At 41.8% G+C, this 19694-nt stretch overlaps 1 protein-coding gene across 1 annotated transcript in view; it reads left to right on the top strand.

Annotated features, from left to right (window-relative positions):
- PBX1 (PBX homeobox 1) overlaps positions 1-19694 on the top strand; it is a 220590-nt gene that overhangs the window by 175336 nt on the left and 25560 nt on the right. The window contains exons 4-7 of the mRNA XM_083621634.1: positions 3254-3444; positions 4708-4843; positions 11333-11381; positions 19580-19692. Of these exons, the coding sequence (XP_083477760.1) occupies positions 3254-3444; positions 4708-4843; positions 11333-11381; positions 19580-19692 (489 nt within the window). The remainder of the gene's footprint in view (positions 1-3253; positions 3445-4707; positions 4844-11332; positions 11382-19579; positions 19693-19694) is intronic.

The following is a 19694-nucleotide window of genomic DNA, read 5'->3' as shown; positions in this document are numbered from 1 at the left end:
CAACATTAATAATACTATTTGTATCTCACCCCTCTGACTTCTTGCCCCAGTTTTATATGTACAATTATTATTTTTGCATTTGTGTGTACATATGCATACACACTTTTGTGCTTATTACCTGGCTGGAGAACTGCATTGCAAAATTCAGTGTGGATTTTGAAGGATGGCTGTGTTTCAGGCTGAATATTGTTTCAGAAGATACAAATTAGATAGGTAAAGGTAAAGGGACTCCTGACAGTTAAGTCCAGTCGTGAATGACTCTGGGGTTGCGGCGCTCATCTCGCTTTACTGGCCGAGAGAGCCGACAGTTTTTCCGAGTCATGTGGCCAGCATGACTAAGCTGCTTCTGGCAAAACCAGAGCAGCGCATGGAAATGCCGTTTACCTTCCTGCCGGAGCGGTACCTATTTATCTATTTGCACTTTGACATGCTTTCGAACTGCTAGGCTGGCAGGAGCTGGGACCGAGCAACGGGAGCTCACCCCGTCGTGGGGATTTGAACCGCCGACCTTCTGATCAGCAATCTCTAGGCTTAGTGGTTTAGACCACAGCACCACCCACGTCCCCAAATTAGATAGGCTTGCCTTTAAATGTGAGCTGATTTTTTTCAATTCAACACCCACCCACTCTGTAGCTTTTGTGCTGTTCATTTCCACCCTCAGTCTTTGGCCTAGTTCTCACTGAGGTTTTCAACCTGTTTCTGAGCTTGGGCCACTTTAGACTTCAGACAGCGATCCCACTTCTCTGCACAAAACAATTCCCTTCAAACTAGCATGGTAGGGAGAAGGGTTCTAGCATAACTTGTTCTCCCTGATGCTCAGCTCACAGGAATCTTTCCCGCTGTCCCATGGGAGAAAATCCCACTGTGTGTGCCTCTTCCCCCACCTGGTCTTGACATAGGATTGTCACTTCCATAGGGTGTAATCTTCACAGCATTCACCATTGTTCTTCTGGAGAAGAACAATGTTCTTCTTCTCCATCAGCAAAATAAAGCCAGTTTCTTTCAAGCACTATCTGACCCTGTGCCAAACAAGTGCGGCCTATTAATGTTTCCATGATGTACGGTGTCCCATATATATTTCTGCTTCTGATATCTTATGTGTGGATTTCCCCCCCTGTAATGTTGATTCCCTGTGTTATTGAAGAATATTAGCTAGCCAGAGAGTTTGTTAGCCTGACTGAAACTGAACTTGTATGAGCTGGAGGTGGAATGTTAGTTTGGAACTGGATTGGTTTTATGCAGTGCAACGGACAGCAGAAAAATGTCTGATCATGTGTTCAATTAGTGTATTTTATGTCTTCTAATGGCAGGTCCATTCCAGAATCACATGGGCAGTACTTCTTATAGCCATATCAACAGAGCAAAGGCTCATCTCATCTCTGAGAGCATCTCATTAAGTAACAAAAACACTTTGCCTTCCCTAGACAATTTCTTTTCCTGTCTGCAAATAGACTCTCTCACACATCTGTGGCTCTGTAGTCGATACTTACACTGAGTTCTGGACATATATTTCAATTGCGCATTTGGGGAAATGATCATTCATGCACAGGAAAAAAGCTGCCTGAGGTTTTTGGTTTGCTTTTTTTTTAAGGTAGGGGTATACATTTTTAAATAAATGCAAACAAAATAAATCAGACCATTGGTTCAGCTCTGTCACAGATAAGAATAGGTGAACCTGTCAAATTGAGTTTTTCATTTGTCCAATCTTAAATTCGGTTCTCCTTATTTCTGCATAAATTTGAGATTATTATTTTTTTAAAAAGCATGAGAATCCATCAGCATTTTAGTTTGCATTTTTCCTAATATGGAAATTTTATATTTAATTTTACCTAATATACACATCGTTGCAAGCAGCTTTTCCTAATACAATGCATTTTCAAGTTATGTTCACTAATATATGCATTTATGCACACTTTTCCCTAATATATATATTTTGTATGCATTGTCTGGCTGGAGAACTGCATGGCCAAATTTGTAGAAGTGCAAATTTTGAAGGATAGCTCTGTATTGGTAAGTGCAAATTAGGTAGGTTCACAATAAAATGTGAACCAAAGTGAATTTCTCCCCCTAGTCACAAATTTGCGCCTTTATCAGTCCATGTGTGCATGCTCATGCTCTTTTGCATTTGCTCATGTCCTGTCATAAACTGGTGTTGGATCTTTTATTCCATAAGGGTATTAGATAGAGGTGTCACAGTAATCCGAAAGGTTCAATTTCTGACCTGCGTGAAATGGCTCCATAATCACCATATGCCTTCTTATAAAGAGGCGGATTTAGGGGAGTGTGACCGGTTCTCTTGCATTGGGCACCGAGCCAAGAGAGCGCCTCAGGGGGCATCGCAACAGTGACAAAGAGTGGAAGGTGAGAGGCGGGGATGGCGAATTTTGGCCTTCCACAGGGTACCACTGAAATTTTAAAGCCCAAAGACTGCTACTGGGTTATATCCAATTAGTTTCTACTAAGGGATTAAACCACAGAGCCTAGGACTTGCCGATCAGAAGGTCGGCGGTTCGAATCCCCCCCCAACGGGGTGAGCTCCCATTGCTCGGTCCCTGCTTCTGCCAACCTAGCAGTTTGAAAGCATGTCAAGGTGCGAGTAGATAAATGGGTACCACTCCGGCGGGAAGGTAAATGATGTTTCCATGTGCTGCTCTGGTTTGCCAGAAGCAGCTTAGTCATGCTGGCCACATGACCCGGAAGCTGTACGCTGGCTCCCTCTGCCAAGTAAAGCGAGATGAGCGCCGCAACCCCAGAGTCGGACACAACTGGACTTAACTGTCAGGGGTCCCTTTACCTTTAAGGGAGAGATTATCAGTACACACAAATTCTTGTGGAAGTAATGGAGGCAACAAAATGGTGGCTGGATACAGAAACTTCTACAGAAGCTCATTGGAGGTTGAAGAATCTTTATGCACATCCAACTATGCATTCACTTGAAAGCAAAGAAGTAGGAAACGATTGAATTTAGCTGCACACCTAAATAAGGATCTGAGTGCACATCTTATGAAAAGCAAGATGTGTATTTGGATACATATTCCTACCTGCATCTTATTTTCATTGGTGGTTTCTCTAAATGAGACATTGTGTAGAGTTGCTCAGCAGATGTTCAAGACCATGGGTCAGAAAACCAGACAACGTTTGAAGGAATAAAGGGGCAGGATTCCTACATCCCTGCTGCAGCCGCCTCTTGCACAGCATGCAGTGACTCCTCCGGTCCTAAGGGATCTTCTCGCTCTTTCTCTTGTTGTCCCAGGCATGCAACGAGTTCACCACTCACGTGATGAATCTGCTGCGAGAGCAGAGCAGGACCCGGCCCATCTCACCCAAGGAGATAGAGCGGATGGTCAGCATCATCCATCGCAAGTTCAGTTCCATCCAGATGCAACTCAAACAGAGCACATGTGAAGCTGTCATGATCCTGCGCTCCCGATTTCTCGATGCACGGTGAGTTTACCCCAGGCATATCAAGAACCACTCACTGAATCACTTCTGTGTGACTAGGAAGGAAGACTTGTAAATTGGAAGAGAGACTGTTCCTCTTCTCCTTTCTTCAACTTCTTCCAGTATGTTGCAGCCACAAATGACTCACATATGTGGGAGCATGAGCTAGTAAACTTTTTTTTTTGTGGATCAGTAACTTTTGTAGACTGTTCTACCTGTTCCTTCAGGGTAGATTTTCAAGGCTGTTCTACACCCCCCCCAAACAAACAAACAAACAAACAAATGAAAGCTACTATTGAACCATTTAAAGGAAATAGTTGCTTAAGCTTGCTGGGGAAGAAGATAGATGAGCTGCAGGGTTATTTCTGTACAAACTGAGATCAAACTAAATGTATAACAAATTCAATTGTCGAAGCTAGAATTGAAAAGCAAAATAAACATAACATGGACTGTAAAAGTTCAGACTACAGGGAGGAGATGCCCTCTTTGAATGCTCTCCCATGCAAAAGTTTTCTGCAGGTAGAAAATTAGCACACTGGGGAGAAAAGCTATTGGCCAGGCCTCTCACTATTATGCTGATTTTTCTACTTGTTTGCCCCCCACCCCCTTACAGAGCAGAGCACAAGCTAGTTTCCCATAGTTTGCCCATCTTTCAAGTATGTGGCCAGTGCCACATGAAATTCTTCCAACTTGCTTCACTGCCTGTTTTCCAATAAACTGGAATTATAAAGGCTACTTGGAAGTGGGTCGATGGAAGGTGCTCTGTTTAAAAGGCAGCGAGTGATGTTTGCAGTGTAACCGACAACGTGCTCCAAACTCCCACAAAGGATTCAGGGATCTCCCCTAATATCTAATTTGACACAGAGCTAAACGTTACACACAAATGCAAGTTTCTCACATTTTATTTTTTTATTAAAGAATCTTTGGAGGTGGACATAGGGAGTGACAGCACAGCAGTTGGGGTGATGGCACTTAGCCCATCTCTTGGGTGGGTCAAAATCACCTTCCACGTTTGTGAAGAGCAGTCGATGGAAGGTAATTTTCATCAGAAAACTGTCACATGAGGAAAGGGTTAAATGATTCGCTTCTTTGCCAGTCAGATTTGCATCCTCCCAAGGCTGCTGTTACTTTTATGGAACATCTAGTTTGACCATTTGAAATTCGCATAACAGGATGTGAGGACTGATATGTGGTGACTGTGGGCTCTTCCTTAAATACATTGCTTTTAGGTCATTGAGTACTGACCATCCGTTTCTTTTTGACCAGGCGGAAAAGAAGAAATTTCAACAAGCAGGCTACAGAAATCCTCAATGAGTATTTCTATTCCCACCTCAGCAACCCATACCCCAGTGAGGAAGCCAAAGAGGAGCTAGCCAAGAAATGTGGCATCACAGTCTCACAGGTAAGAAACCCAGGTGCCTGTTCTATGCCGAGAGCACCTGTCTTGTCTGTCTGGTTATCCATCCATTTATGTAATCTGGGAGAGGTGGAAAGAGCCCGCACCAAAAAAAAGTGCATAGAAAGGGAGTACCATTGGGAATGAAGAATGAGCAAACAGGGGGATGAGGGACTGGGGAGCAGCAGAATTCTGAGGACATAAGAAAGGAGAAATCTGCTAAGCAAGAAATGTAGAAGTTGTTTAAGGAAGGGATTGTATTTGGGGGGGAAACGACTCTTAAAACTCATGGCTCAGAGGGTAGAGCATGGGACTCTTAATCTCAGGGTCTTGGGTTTGAGCCCCATCTTGGGCAATAGATTACTACGTTACAGGGGATTGTTCTATGATCCTGCTGAATTGTGTACAAGGATTGTATACGGCAATTGGGTATTCAGGATCGTTTTTAAGCCCTTGAGTATTTTAATCCAAAGAAGAGCACAGCCTGTGTTGCTTGCACTCGAATCATGGGCAACTATTCTGGGCAGCCTCAAGACGTTTATCTAGAGTTGCTCAATGAGAAAATCTGTAGCAGTGGGAAAAGATCATGAAAGACAACTTGTTGGATGTCTGCTCAGATAGTACCCTCATCACCTGGGTCAACAATGAGGCTTCTTGGCCAGAGCTGCATGTGAACTAAGAGCTCATCCTAGAATGTGCCCAGGATTCATCTGTTGTGCTGACAGTGGTTTCCAAGGCTGACAAAGCCACGTGGAAAGGATTCACTGAAAGCAGAACATTTGAAAACCACCACATTTAGGAAACCTTTGTGAAGACTATATTGTCATGGATGGACTAGGGGGGAGGGGGGAGTTTCCAGGATAATTTCCATCTTGTCAAGCAGTGTACATAGTAATTACTCTCCCATTTGCTACTGAACATAACACCTCCTTAATGTTCTTCTTTGTGCTATATTATGTGTTCCCACATGGTTTGAGATTTCTTATTAAGGTGACAAAGAAGCTGGGTGCTCCTAGAATAGAAAGCTCAGCTATTGGCCACCAGTTATTGGCTACCCTCAAGGATGGGACTATGAATGGTGGAATTATTGCTCCTCGCAACCTTCCCAAACTCTCAGTGAAGCCTTCCTTGATAAGGAAGTTGCTGAAACAGATTGAAGCTGAGCAGATTTGTGTCACCAAGAACTGCATGAATTTATTACACAGGTTGAAACATAGAATAATAGAATTGTAGAGTTGGAACGTATCCTGAGGGTCATCTCGTCTGACCCCCTGCAATGCAGGAATCTCAGCTAAAGCATCCATGACAGATGACCACCCAACCTCTGCTTTAAAACCTTGAAGGAAGGAGAGTCCATCACCTTTCATGGGATTCTTTTCCACTGCCAAACACCTCTTACTGTCAGAGAGTTCTTCCTGATGTTTAGTCTGCTTTCTTGTAACTTGAAGCCATTGGTTCAGCTCCTACCTTCTGGAGGTACCCGGTTGATAACAAGACCACTCTGGCTGATTAGAAGAATCAAAACCAGCAGACCAGAGTCCCTCGGAAGGTAGTGGACTCCTTCATTTGAGGTTTTTAAGCAGAGTTTGGATGACCATCTGTTATGGGTGCTTTAGTTAAGATTTCTGCATTGCAGGGGGATCGGACCAGATGACCCTTAGGATTCTTTGATTCTGTAATTCTATGGATGATGTAGAAATTTGATTTTGCCCCCTTATGCTATTGCCTCTCAAATTTTTATAATGCTGTGGCTTTTGTAAAGGCTTTTGCCATTCAGCCAATGGGCATTCCATGATCCAGGGAGCCACCTAAAATTAAGAAGGTAGCAATGCCTAAGAGCTGTTTCCCAGTATATGCAGTTGGAGACAGCAGCAACCTTCTGAAGATTGCTTCCAACTGGGAAGTCAGGCCATACCAGTCTTTATTGAATTTCATGTTACTTTTTTGTTGACCATTTTTCCAGTTCACATATTCTTGTTCAAACTTTTTGTCATTGAAAGTGTTAACAATTCCTCCTTCTTGGTTTCACCTGCAGCTTCAAAAGTATTCTCTTCCATCACCCAAATCACTGATGAGATTATTGTGTTCAAGTAGACTCAGAGCAGAGATTATTGTGTTTCAATAGACTCAGCAAAAACTACTCTTGTTTTCTCTTGCCATTTGCATCTTGCAATGTGCATTTTTATCCAGATGTGTTCACCAGATAGAAGTTTTGTGTACTCAACCTTTCTATCTGTCTTTTGTTTGTTTCTCATGTGGGCTAGCAAATGTTTAAGTAACGACAGCTGTCAGGGTTCTCTTGTACTAGCCCCTTTGAAATGAATGAGACTTGTGCAGGAGAACTTCCTGACAGGTTGTACATCTGCATGTTTTTTATCTGCTAAATATTTTTTTTTAAGTAACGAAAGTTTACTTAGGTATGAGTTGCTCTTGACTAATTCATATAGACTATTACACAACATTCTGTCTCTGACATTTAGATTCATTTATGTTTTAGTAACTTAACCATATACTAAATTGAATTAATTAGCATTTATGCCCCACTGCTCTTTCAAGTTATTTATTAACTAATTAATTAATGACCTTTTGGACACACGAACACACACATGCTCCTATTGTGTTTCTCTGTGAGGATTGTTCACCCCCAAGTTTCGAGATGTTGCATGCAAGCTGATGCTAGATTCCACAACTAGAGGAGCTGCTGCTTTCTTTTGGCTTGTTAAGGTAGAAACTGCCACAGCATGCAGAAGCAACTCTGAACTTTTAGTAGAATTGTTGGGTGATCTTGAGAACTCTCTTTCATATTTCAAATTTGAATCTCCTGTTACTCTAAATTTGTATTCTCAGATTATGGCAACCTTGACTTTGCTAATTTCTTGAGCTGACAAATTGCATCACATTGTGAGCTTGTCCCTTGCCACCTGTCCAATATGGTTTGAGGTTTAGAGGTTCTGCATGCTGACATTTTCTATCATTGTTTAGTGGCAGATAAGCTCCCAAATGCAAACTTTCAGCTATTCAGCACCAAGGAACTGATATGTCATCCATACCAATCAAAGGGCAGTAGTTGTCAATTACTATATTTATCAGGTCTACTTCATTTCTCACTTTCCCTGTATTGAGAATGCTTTGGTCAAACCTGAATTGTTGTCCAAGTATACAATACTTCCTCCCATGTGACTTCCACTGATGCATAAAATATAGGATTTCCCATTTATTTGTCTGTTTGCTTACTCATAAAACTTCTATAGCATCTTTTGTTCTGGAAAAGATATTGTGTTAATATCTACAGGACTATGTGGCAACCAGTTTTCCAGTTTTACTTTCACAGTTCTAATAAGACTTTGAAGCCATGCTGTCCATTGGAACCAGTCAGCAGTCCACCAGCTGTACTGTAAATTCCTGGTGAAAGATACTTTTTTTCTGCCAGAACTTGCCAGAACTCAGTTCCGGCACCTCTCAGGTGGCCACCGTTGCCATTATAAGAGAACAAGGGAGGTGTTCATGGTGAGTTTCTCCACCTCTTTTCCTAGAAAAATAGCACTGGTCACTGGCCTCACTAAACTTTCACAACTGAAAGCCATATCAAGAAGCTCATGTGAGATGGGGCTTCAGTTAAGGATGGATAGATGGGTCAGCCAATTCTCAGGTCTGTGTCACTTTTGAATGTGTTTAGTTATAAGCCAGCTGTGTCCCATTTCCACATTAAGCTGGGAATTACTTTTTTTTAAAAAAAAGATCCTCATGAAAACGGGCACTTAAATTTGTATTTAAATACAAACTTGTCTTCTCAAGAACATGTTTTGTCTCCAAAAGAAATCATTTTGATACTTGTTTTGAGCCAGTAACTGCATCACACAATTTTGAGAAGTGCAAAATCTAAAGGATAGCTACATCCTCATCTGCACATTGATCCTGGTGGTATGGATCAGGTCAACTCATATCAGAATTCACAGGAATCATGTTCCTCAAGCATCTCATGCTGCAGCGTCCCAGAAGTTGGTGGAAGATTATGATCTTCCTTCTAAATTTCGGGGAAAGCATCCAACTGATGCAGTAATGTCACCTGTTTCATAGAAGTTCATTTCCACAGCAGGAAAGATGTTATCAGGCAGATTTTTGACTCTCCAAATAAACTGTATGCATGAAACATACATGATTCTATTTCAAACTTTAAACTGATTTGCCACCCGCTTCATTTCAAAATATGTGCCAAAAAAGCTTCGCTATTTCCAACTTTATTCATGCATGGAAGCTTTTATGTATCTTGCTTTCAGACAGAAGAGAATGGTGCTCAACTCAGAAAGCAAACATAGCATTACTGAAAAAAGTTCAGAAACTGCACTGAGAAGGTTAAGCTTATCCTTCTAGCGTGGGGTGGGTGAAACATTTTTGGCCAGAAGGCCACAACACACACACACACACACACACACACACACACACAAACCAACCAACCACGGGGAGCCCAGTGTTGTGTTGTGTTGTGTTGTGCAATGCGATGCAATGCAATGGAGCCAACCTGCCACTCTTGTTCTTACTCACTTGTGCAATGCCAAGCTATAAAAAAAGAGAAGCCGCTATGATGGACAGCGACGGAAGTTCTCATCTGTAAGCCATCAGTTCCAAGTGAGAAGCAAAAGCTGGCCAGCTATAGAAAGAATAAATGAGGCTGTCATCTAACTATATGTGGAATCCACACAGATATTTCAAAATCCAGAGCGTTATGCATTCATGTCTCGCATTTCAGGGAAGCTGTCCGTGCAGACATACAAGGGTCAGACCAAGATGGATTTAGTTCCGCCTTCTGCTTCCAGCAGCAGCAAGTTCACATGGCTCTGGGTGCTCGCAAGCATGGCATGAAGGTTTTTGCCTCTATTATCTTGTATCCAAAGGCAGACAACCTCTGAATAAGGAGGTATCCTTCGTAGCTAGACTGTTCTCCAGGAATTTGTCTGTTCCCTTTTAAAAGCTATCTAAGCCCTGTGCTGAGGGGGTTTCACCTGCTAGCCTGGTCCCAGATTCCACAGATACTGTCTCATTTGCAGGAATACAGACATACAGCGGTACCTCAGGTTATAGACGCTTTAGGTTACTGATGCTTCAGGTTACAGACTCCGCTAGCCCAGAGGCAGCGGGAGGCCCCATTAGCTAAAGTGGTACTTAAGGTTAAGAACAGTTTCAGGTTAAGAATGGACCTCCAGAACGAATTAAGTTCTTAACCCGAGGTACCACTGTGCACAACAACACCAATAGGCTCTGATTAACCTTTTGCAGCATATGGATTGTGCAATAAGATCCTATTCATGTTGCAGGATACACAGGATGGGCAGACAGGATCTCCACTCATGGAGGTTTGAGCTGTTCAAACCTCATATCAGAATTCACAGGAATCATGTTCCTCAAGCATCGCATGCTGCAGCATCCCAGAAGTTGGTGGAAGATTATTATTATTGTTCCACCCCAAAATGTTCATTTGTATGTTTAACAAAAACCTGCCCAGGGCTTTCTTGCATTGCCACGTGTTGCAGTGAATTCTGTCAAGTGAGAAATACATCTATTTTACCCTGCCTCCTTAGAAAGTAAACGGGAACGATCATCTTCTATTCTTTGAGGATCTTCACACTAAAAGATTTGTCCAAGTTAGCATTTCCGTGATTAGTTTGAAGTAATTTCATTCCAAAGTCTTGGCTACATTTTATCTACACAAATTTTAAGCATTGTATATGACAGGATAATAATATCAAATTTATAAAAGAATGAATGGGTTAGGACATTTTTCACATATATTTGTATATTGGGGGAGCTTTTTCTCTACAAATGTTTGTGCCTTTTTATTTTTATTTTCTTCTGTTTTGCTTTGTATCACTTTATTTCTTTATAACTGAAAACTTTTCAATAAAAAAGAGCACTGTATATGACAGTTCCGTTTACAGTTGTTTATGCATTACAGCAACTGCAAGGGACCTGTGCATGTATAGGGATGCAAAGTTTTACAGCAGTTTCAGAGTCTTGACATACCTTGTTCGTTCTCCTCTGTTTGTAGTAACAATTACATAAGTTAACTTCTTGAGGTGTGGGGCCAATTTGTGGAAGAAATGATCCCTTGGCACAGAAGATGCTCCTGATGGCTCTCTTTGTCTCTTCTATGATTCTGAGATTCCATAAATCACATCAGGAAAACATGGATTTCTATTTTAAATGGGAAAGCATGGAAGCACAGTTTTAGCATGTGGCCCAAGGCCTAGCCTCTCACACCAGAAAACACAAACAAAAATCCACAGTGTGCGCTGTATATAAGCACAAAATCATATAGTTTTATGGGTCTGTCTTGTAAGTTCAGAGAGAGATTTATTCTAAACTATTAATCAGCATACTTAAACAGCACTCCCATTCTTTCCTCCGTTTCCCCTGGCTTCCCACCCTGGTCATATATTTGACTTCTTATTAACAGGCTTTTTTCCCTCTCTCTCTCTCTCTCTTTCAAACTTGCTCTAGGTATCAAACTGGTTTGGAAATAAGCGAATCCGGTACAAGAAGAACATAGGTAAATTTCAAGAGGAAGCCAATATTTATGCTGCCAAAACGGCTGTCACTGCTACAAATGTGTCAGCCCATGGAAGCCAAGCTAACTCACCCTCAACTCCCAATTCAGCTGGTTAGTTTTTTTTTCTTTTGGGTTGTTATTGTTCTTTTCTTTCCGTGGGGTTTTATTTTCTTTTAGTATCAATGTGTGTTTCTCGTTTGCTTTTTAATTTGGTTTCCTCTTTGGTTCGTTCACTTTTGGGGCAATGTATTCATTTAGGATATTTTGTTCCTGTCTGTTTTTTCTGTTTCTGAAGGCAATGTAGTCATGCTGTGTGATTAAAAGTAATGTGTTGGGAATTTTGGCACGGAGAACGTTTTGCCTGCGTTGCTGGTTCTCCCAGGAGAAAGGTCGTCTGTGCACATTTGTATGTTTCAACAGGGGAGAGACGTTTATCACTGGGTGACCCCGATAAATAACCCAACACATTCAGGGGCCACAATCCACCAGGAAGTTCTCCTGTACAAGCCACATTGAAATGAATGGGAGCTGCACACGAGCACACAATGTTTCCATGGGACTTTTGCTCAGAGCATCACCCAGTCATGTTATTTGGTGTCTGTATTGCGTGAACGTTTCTCTCTGGATTATTGCTTACTTATTCCCATTACCTGTAGCTCACCTGTTTTGTGTAATTTTATTTTTCTTTGGTATCAGAATTGCTAGAGGGCTTTTTACTCCATGAAAATTCAAACATGGCTTGTCCCTCTACCTTTCCAGGATATGATCTTGTGTTTTTTGTATTAGTTATGCAAGGGGCAAATTCATTTTAGGTGCCTTGAGTACTATTGCGGAGAAAGGCAGAGTGGAAATTTGGGAAATAAATTAGCCCAATAAATAGTTTATTTGATCTTGATATTTGAGATGCATGTGGTAAAGAGCTTGGATCAGGCTTGCTGTTTCATGTTTGCATTGTGTTAGACAATTGTTTATGACAAATTGTTCATTGTAAAATGGATTGTAATTTCCTGGGCCATAGAAAAGTTGGGACAATCTTTTTGGGAAAAGGTCATCTTAAGGACCAGTTTGTGAACAAATGTGTACTGTATGGCTTTTTTGTTTTAAAAGAGGGAAATGCCAAATACATTGGGTTGATACACTTTTTCTACGTTATGAAATTATATGGGTACAGATAAATACGAGGCATTTACGTAAAGCTGCCAACAAGCCGTGCCAAAGACGGTGTAATTTGGATGTCTTCCAAGAGAGCCTAGATATTGTTAGAAAACATGCTATGTCTCCTGCTCTGAATTCTTTAAGCTCTGAAATAATAAAGCATTAAAGTAGAGTATCTTTCTTCCAGAGGAGTGTGTGCCCAAGGTGAGCCCTTGTTCTGAATCACTTCAGTCTTTATTCTAGTCCCCAGTTGAGGTCAGTGTGACCAAGTGGCTAAAGCAATGGGAATTAGAGTTCTGTGATCTAGAACCTCCTACCCAAGTTGCTTTGGCAATGGGAGAAACATCTTAGATAGTAACCCATAGCTGAGCAGCACCGGCAGGGCAGGCATCGTGCTTTGGTCTTCTTTTGGGGGCGGGTGGGCTGGCCCTCCTCAGAACCCTTAACCAGAATGGACTTCCATTTTCTGAGGAACTGATGGTGCCATTTCTGTGCAGTGGGGAAGAGGCTAGAACTCCTGGTAACACCATTCATCATGCCTGGAGATGGTTCTTCCCTCCATCTCTTCTGATTGAAGCTTGTTTAGTAGTGCTGGCTCTGCAGCTGACATGGGCCAGAGGCCTTGTTCCACAGGTAGGCCCTCCTCACTCAAACGAGCGAGTGATTGACAGCGTGACTTTGTGCGTGCAGCAGGTTGTGCTGGCAGCTGCAGCCCCAGGGCTGAAGCCATTGCTGTTGGTGATCTTGCCCCCATTAAGTGGAGGAGTACCAGAAATCAAATCTCACAAGTAACACTATGCAGGTCACACATCACAAATTACAATCTGTTTCTCACTACTTTTGAAAATTGAGATGGTGTGTTTTGCCTTATTGGTTTATCATTTACTGTCTTGCTCAAGGCCTGTGAGTTACAAGAAGCAGTTTGGTAATGTAGCTGTTATACAAGAGAATTGACCTTTTTATGAGCTCCGCTCCCTGGCCTGTGAACAGCAGCCATAAAAAAACCCCCAAAAATCTAGACTTGCCCTTTTGCAGTGGCAAGGAGCCAAATCCGTAGTAAACGTCCGCAAGACAACATTTCGTGTTGGTTTCCCCAAGACCTCCTTATAATAGGAGGAATAGCTCTTTAAAGCAGCGGCTTGCTGGATAAGAGAAGTGATTTTGCCTGGCCAAATTTCATAATAGCACAGAATGGCAGAAACATTTCGGGCTGCTTCACATGTTACATTATATATATATATATATATATATATATATATATATATATATATACCTGACACATTTTAACTGTGCAAGGAAAAACAAAAGTACAGTATGAATGCAGAAAGCACACGTTTGCTGAGATATATATCTTGCAGGTTCTCTTGTCAGAGAGCCCAAAGTGGCTTTTTCTCCCTGTTTGAAGTGTACATTTGGAAGCAGAGCTGGAGTTGTCGCTGTGTTGTGCGTGAAATGACACCCCACTGAGTGAAAGGAAGGCAGGGAACAATAAGGGGTGTGCGGAAGCGTTTTAGGAAAGATAATAAGAAATGGACATTCTGTTTGGAGGATGAGCCTAACAGTAGAGGCTTATATTGGGGCCATGCAGACGGGCGTTCACCAACTCGCAGGTTCAGATCAGAAGAATCTTTATTTGAATCAGCCACTAGCCATAGCAATAAAATAAAATTACTGAAGACAGAGGTAAAAACCTAACTATACAAAATACACTTTGGAGGTTTACATCAATAATCAATAATAGATCATATTCTAATTGCCCCTGATAAAAACCTTGCAGTTTTTGCTGTCACCGGATTATTATTATTGTTATTATTTATTGAATTTATATACTGCCCCATACCCAGAGGTCCTGATCGTCTTGATCTGCTAAAAGAAAGGACACAGTAGCAGTGGTTGAGCGACCCAACATGGACAATAGTAGAGGGGTAATAACCTCACTCCTCAAATCTTTATAAAGATTGCATGCCAGAAGCACATGAGCCACTGACTCAGTACTGCCATCTCCACAGGGACATAAACGTTTTCCCACTGCAATCTTTTGAAATTGACCCTCAAGTACAGCTGAAGGCAGTAGTATATTCAATCTTGCAAAAGTGAGGGCACATCTGTACTTTGGAATTGTTAAATTTTGCAAATAGTGTGTCAAAATGACTAGGTAGAAAATAATCGCACCATGGACAAAATTTCCTTATTGTGGCCAAATTATTGGTTGGTGGTTTCTTAGTTTGATTCATGTTGAAAAGCAGCTGCTATTTGTCTTGGAGTTTGACACCCTGTGTGTGACATGCTCTACTTCAGTGATCCGCAAACCTTTTCAGCAGGGGGCCGGTCCACTGTCCCTCAGACCTTGTGGGGAGCTGGACTATATTTGGGGGAGGGATGAACAAATTCCTATGCCCCACAAATAACCCAGAGATGCATTTTAAATAAAAGCACACATTCTACTCAGGTAAAAACACCAGGCAGGCCCCACAAATAACCCAAAGATGCATTTTAAATAAAAGGACACATTCTGCTCATGTAAAAACACGCTGATCCCCGGATCATCCGTGGACCAGATTTAGAAGGCGATTGGGCCAGATCCGGCCCCCAGGCCTTAGTTTGCCTCCCCATGCTCTACTTCCTGGGAGTCATTGACTGAGCCTCTTAGCTGACTGCTCTCTCTCCCCTTACTCCTATCCACTTGCCTACCTGTTGGGTCCATGTAAGTCAACCGTTGCTGATCTGGCCAGAGTCCCTTCCTTTCAACTGCTGTAATGCACCATTTTCTTTTCCCTCTGCACATTGCAGATTCTCCTTTCCTTATTTCCACAAAAAAACACCTCCTTGTCTCTCCAGCTCCTACACCACCTCAGACTTTCATCCTACTGCTGTGAATCTCCTCTGATCTTCTCCTTCTCCCCTGTGGTGTAAATCAATCACTCTTGGCAAACTGCTGCTTTCTCTTCATGCAGGTGCAGTTAAGATAGCATCTTCCGTCTAGGCCTGAAAACAAATAATTGTTAATTTCTCAGTAATTTAAGCAAGAGTTAGCTAGACAGAATTAGGTCTCTCCCTTCAACTTGCTCTAAATTTAACTACATTTGTATTAATCACATGAAATGGGGGGAGGGTCCTCTTTTCTTCCTATAAACAGTTTTGGGTTGTTGTTTTTGACTTCCACAACATTTCCTTTAAGGAGCTTACAGTTACCACCAATGTGAATTATTATAAAAGAAGGTACCGCACATGCAATGGGAATATAAATGTTTCCATATTTGTTAAAAAAGCATCAAAACATTTCCTTTCTATTTGATCCCTTTGTTATAAAAGTCCACATTCTAAAACATGATAAGAATTAAATATTGAACTTCGCTTTCAATAAAATCCAAAGATCAGTGTGATTCAGGAGATCAGAGGCTAAGGAACTTTTGTAAATAAAGATGGAAGTCAGGCCTTCTGACCTGTAGATGCTGGTCCCTTTCCCCAAATAAATCAGTGGTGGGCTTTAGTGACTCATTGGATAAGAGAAAATCATTTTGCACATGTTCAAAATGTTGTTAATTAATGCTTTATTGAGATCTCCCTCAAACAAGCCACTGGTACTCAGGCGGGTATCATGGAAAAGTTCACAAGCCAAGCAACTGAAAGTCAGGAGCACATTGTCACTCGGCAGGGTGGCAGTTGTGACCAGTAGCCATTGATAGGTTTACCTTCCATTTTGGGATGTAATATTTTATGAAATTGCCAACAGAATACTTCTGGAGCAAATGAGGTGCTCTTGCTTCTGGCTCCAGAGAGGGATGCAGGGAGACTGTTCAGAGACAGCAGCTCACAAGCCAGTCAGGGAACCTTAGTTAGTGTTTGACCATTTCAGCATGGCAAAACATCCTTTTTCTTCATTCCACTTCTCCTACACATTGCTCAAAAATGTAAGTAATGGAAAAAAATAATGTCAAACTCTGCTGAAGGGGAAATGGAATATTGTTGGGAGGAATGTATTTCTGCTTTCAAAGCTCAGTTGAATGAACTATCATCCCGAAATTCTGGAAATGCTGTGCATTGAGGGTGGTGTGTGTCTTTGTTTTGATGTCATTCCTTTTCCCGCACCATTGTATTATCCCTTGGAGATGCCTGGCCATGGTAACTCCTTCCTGAAGATTTTGCATTGATGCCAAGAATGCTGAAGCAGCATCACGGATGACACTAAAGGTCATCTCAGCAATTACTGTCCTGACTCTATCTGTACGGTGTAAATTCCATTGGTGTGCACATTTGCTACTTACATATGTGCATTAATCTTTGGAAGACTTTGGACACAATCCACTGGGACATTCTCATGCACAAACCTCATAGAGATGAATGAGAGCTGTGGAAGAACACAAGTACTCTTGGGGCCCGCCCATTCATTTCCATAGGGCTTTCACAGGAGACCAACCTGATGAATTGTGCGATCTGCATCAATATCAACATATATTCAGTAAATGGCATCTATCAATACCATTGTTGCTTTGAATGTAATTTTGTGACTGTTCCCTCTGCCCTGCCGATTCACCATCTGTCAAGTAAATGCCATTTCTACTTTTTTGGAGGGATGTTTTTAAAAAATAGTGTGGGGTAAAATACCCACACTGTTCAATCAAACTAACTTAAAAAGCAACCTGTGTTGTCTGCAGAAAAGGGATGGAAGCACACAGGCTTCCTAGGGCCTCTTTGTGGTGATATCATTGGCTTGCTGCACGACCTTGAAAATCCAGATCATTTATTGAGGCCATCTGTTAAGGAGAGAAAACCATACTTTTACCCAAATCCCATGGCATTCCTGTGAGACTTAAATAATTTCAGTAGGCACATGTTGTATGCTCAGAAGGCGGGTGTCACAGAAAGGAAAATATTGGTATAATCATGGCATTTTTTGAATCCCAAAATGTTGGTCCTCTTAGTGCTGCACAGTAATGGGAGTTCTTGAAAAGTAATCGGAACCATTTCCAATCGATTATCTATTGTCAAAGTGTGATTAGATAGATAGATAGATAGATATACAGATAGATTTATTCCCTGCCCTTTTAGTGACTATGCGCCATGCAGAGCAGCTTACAGCAATTTAGAATCACAATATCATAAAATACAATAAAAACACAGCATTAAGAATTCATTAAAATACAACAGAGGTAAAGATCACAGCCAAAACATGACCTTTACAGCAGATACTTAGCAGGTAAAAGCATTCTGGAATTAAAATGTTTTCCCCACAGATACTTAGCAGGTAAAAGCATTCTGGAATTAAAATGTTTTCCCCAACCAGTGGGAAACAGCCACGCTACCTACGCTTCATAGGACAAAGTGCTTCATGATATTGGTGCAGTCACTGAGAAGGCCCTATCTCTTGCTCTCATCAAACACTTCTCCATCCTAAGTAGAACGCAGAAAAGTCCTTCTGATCTTACGGAGCAGGCAGGATGGTATGTAAGGAGGCAATCCTTCAGTTACAGGGTTTTTTCCAAAGCCTGATGAAGTCAATTGGGATGTTTCCACCATACGCTAAAGGAGACTTTGAAGAACTTCTTAGCCCCTGCTAATTATTGTGACATTTTAGAATCAAGGTGCGTTTACACTGGAGCAAAAAAAGACTTCATGGGCAGGGGAGATGTTTGCAAGGGAATTCGCCGTTGGACTGCTTCTTGTCTTCTGATAGTTGTACTCTTCAGATAACTACACCCTCCATTTGTTAAGAGTTTAGCACAGATGTTGGAAACCTCTGGCTCTCCAGATGTTGGTGAACTGCAGTGCCCGTCATCCCTTGCCATTGGCCATGCTTGCTGGCACAGATAGTAGTTTTAGCAACACCTGGAGGACCAAAGGTTTTCCACACCTGGTTTAACCAAAATATTTGCAAAGAGAAAGTATAGTTCAAATGTTCACAGAGCTTTTATCTGTATTTCACTGTTGGGCAGTTGCAAAAAGCCAAGCAAACGAACCAACCCTAGACATAGTAGTTATATATCTTCCATGTGGGAAATATTGAACAGCTTAGCATTGCAAAAGTGCAATGGAATTGACCTGGGCCCCTGAAGTCTCTCCCTTCAAGCCTAATGTCATGCTTAAAACTAAACCTTGCACGTTCAGCTTTCTCATTCTTAACATCAGTTGCACGAGAGTTTCAAAATAATCCTTTCCTTCCAGTCTATCTCATGCAGTTAGGTTGCTGTGTCATAAAGTATATTTTTTTGCAGGGGACATAGGGGGAAAACTGAAAGGGAGTTGCGTCTGGAATTACACTTTTCAACCCTGTGTGTGGTTGAGATTATTGAGATAACGTGTTCTAGCAAGTTCCAGATTTTGCCATGAGACAAAGACAACACGGAGGAGATCAAGAGAGCCTTACCACGTTCCTGTGACCCATTTTTCCTACGCCCCAAAGTTGGCACATTATGTGCTCCTCTAGATGTGTGGGGTGTGAGGGACTAGTGGAAATCCCTGGCCTTTGTTTCTATTCTACATTTTGCTATCCTGCCAAATTGGCCAAGATAGATTCATTGCGGGCTGTGACTGGAACCCCTCACGAAACTGGCGGTGTCTTAGCATGGCATGCTTCACAAACATTTTCTATTCATCTATATTTATGGGAGTCATCTTCTAAAAACAAGATAAGACTGCTGTCCAGGCATCACAGCTGAAAATATCAAAGCTTGCTAAGACATTAGTGTGCTGTCCACAGCAACAAAGCAACCTCCCACCCACAAAACAGGGGCTATGTGCCACACCCTCCATCAGGAAGCACTGAATTCTGAAGGACTCATTTCTGTTGAGAAGTTGGTTGGAGGGCGAGCTTTTTTGAGATGTGATATTTATAGCTCTTACAGTGCATCCTCTCTCTCTCTCTCTCTTTTAATTTTTAATTTTTTATATTTTTATTTTTTGCTTGCTCTGTCCTTTGTGCTACTAACCTGTTTTGTCTCCTGTTTGGGGTTGCTTTGCATGTCATTTCCTTCTTCTTGGCTGACAGGCGTGTGGTTGATCCTCTTCCTTTCTATGATTCAGGTGCCTCACTCTTTCCTTTCCAGGTTCTTCCAGTTCTTTTAACATGTCAAACTCTGGAGATTTATTCATGAGCGTGCAGTCACTCAATGGGGATTCTTACCAAGGGGCCCAGGTTGGAGCCAACGTGCAGTCACAGGT

Source organism: Podarcis filfolensis, assembly GCF_964270895.1.
Source record: "Podarcis filfolensis genome assembly, chromosome: 6".
Classification (NCBI taxonomy): domain Eukaryota; kingdom Metazoa; phylum Chordata; class Lepidosauria; order Squamata; family Lacertidae; genus Podarcis; species Podarcis filfolensis.
The sequence above is the reverse complement of the archived record's forward strand: the minus strand, read 5'-3'. Positions and strand labels throughout refer to the sequence as shown.